Source organism: Glycine max, chromosome 15 (assembly GCF_000004515.6).
Source record: "Glycine max cultivar Williams 82 chromosome 15, Glycine_max_v4.0, whole genome shotgun sequence".
Classification (NCBI taxonomy): Eukaryota; Viridiplantae; Streptophyta; class Magnoliopsida; order Fabales; family Fabaceae; genus Glycine; species Glycine max.
The window spans coordinates 6,812,448-6,814,418 of NC_038251.2; the positions used below are offsets into that span (position 1 = coordinate 6,812,448).

General features: G+C 31.3%; 1 protein-coding gene across 2 annotated transcripts in view; it reads left to right on the top strand.

The window, feature by feature from the left end:
* The first annotated feature begins 735 nt into the window (after window positions 1-735).
* The window catches only part of LOC100790650 (floral homeotic protein AGAMOUS), a 9,971-nt gene continuing 8,735 nt past the window's right edge, over window positions 736-1,971 (top strand). For both annotated transcript variants that reach the window (XM_006597433.3, XM_003546007.2), the window contains exons 1-2: window positions 736-1,000; window positions 1,431-1,666. In XM_006597433.3, coding sequence (XP_006597496.1) covers window positions 1,440-1,666 — 227 coding nt within the window. In that variant the 5' untranslated portion in view covers window positions 736-1,000; window positions 1,431-1,439. The remainder of the gene's footprint in view (window positions 1,001-1,430; window positions 1,667-1,971) is intronic.

Below are 1,971 nucleotides of genomic sequence, written 5' to 3' on the forward strand. Positions count from 1 at the left end.
CAGAGTGTCATCACTGAAAAGGTTTTTTTTTTTTAGCGATTTCATACTACTATAAGTTTGCTCTGGTGTTAACCATCATGACCAAAACCTAACTTTTGTGTATAGGAACTCAAACTTACCATTTTGTTGAATAAAACCTAACAATTCAAATGAGAACAATTACAGAAACTAAGTGAATAAATTTACACATATAATTATCTATATTATTATTTATTTTTCATCATTAATTTTATAATACATACACATATATTATAACCATATCAAGTAAGAAATAAAAATGTAATAGGAACCAATCTCAACTTTGTAATTGAAATAGAATATTAAAAATTAATTTAAAACAATATTATCATTTGTGAATAATCATGACCAATATTTTCTCATTTCACTTCTCTCTCTAAAAACAAAACTTTTTATTGTCTCATTAATTGTCTGAATATAAAATAAAAATTGATATTCTGAAAAAAGAATATAAAACTTTATTTTCCCTCTTTGACATTTAGTATATATTTTCCTTGCATCTTAGCCCAATGTCCTTTTCACCCCATTAATATCGTTATCAGAACTTCGTCTTTGTCTCTCTCTCATATGCCCTACTTCATTTCATTTGTGAAATTTCTTTTGTTTTTTTTTTCTGTAAAGTTAATGGAGATTAATTCTAATTGTTATTCCAGGTTTATCCTTTCTATTTGATTCATCGCCAATATACGCCACTAAAACAGTGGGGGGTAGAGGGATAAAAAAAATAAGAAAAAAGAAGAAAAAAAGGACAAAGAAAAGTAAATAAAATATAAAGATGGCAGATGAATATAGTTTCTGATGCATAAACCACGATGGATGAAAGGTCGTTTTTTCACTTTATAAATACCCAATTCTTCGGCCACTTTGCTTTTATTTTCTGATATATCTCCTTCCTTGTTCTGCTAAGTGGAAAGAAAGAAAGAAAATTTCAAGGGCTGAAACATCTATCTTTAATTGTATCCTCCCTTTGTTTCCTCACAAGGTCAGTTTGCAAAACATTGAAACATCATTTGAAATTCATCCTCAATGCTTCAATCTTTTGGCTCAATCTAACCCCAGATTTGGCAACACAAGCCTTGCTAGATTGCACACTATATTACCAGCTCAAATGAAATTTTTTAAACTAATGATGTATAAATGTTAGCCAGTGAACCAGTCAGGTGTAATGAGATTGCAAGTTTCCTTTTTCATAATCTCCCTAATTAGACAAAACTAGTTGAAAAGACCTGAGTTTGCTTATGTTTTTTTACTCTTCTAAGTTATAACATATACTTATCTAACATATATATATATATATATATATATATATATATATATATATATATATATATATATATATATATATATATACTCCTTATTTTGTGAGTTGAATTATGAAATACTGATTATGTTTTTTTTCTCACTTGATTCAGGTTGCAAGCATGGTTTTTCCAAACCCATCCATGTCAGTTTCTCCACAGAAGAAGATGGGGGGGGGGAAGATTGAGATCAAGAGGATTGAGAACACCACCAATCGCCAAGTCACCTTCTGCAAGCGCAGAAACGGCTTGCTCAAGAAAGCATATGAATTATCTGTGCTTTGTGATGCAGAGGTTGCTCTAATTGTCTTCTCTAGCCGTGGACGCCTCTATGAATATGCTAATAACAGGTATATATATATATGCTCAGTTTTATGAATTTTCTTCTTAAGTTCTCTTCATATTTTCTTCCCTTCTCACAAGTCCCTTTGAGCTTATTTTTGTGTCCCCCCCCCCCCCCCCCCGATTGAAATAATTCGGACTTTTTTGCAGTTAGAACTCTTTTACGAAGTTTAAAGAAAACTTCACAAGTCTTATCTTTTTTCAGCAGGGAATGTAACCCCTAGTCCATCGTGAGGAGACGTCCAATATAAACTAGACCTTACTTGTTTACCACTGGAATGAGGAGGGTCTTGTTGTACCATAACCTTTTTAT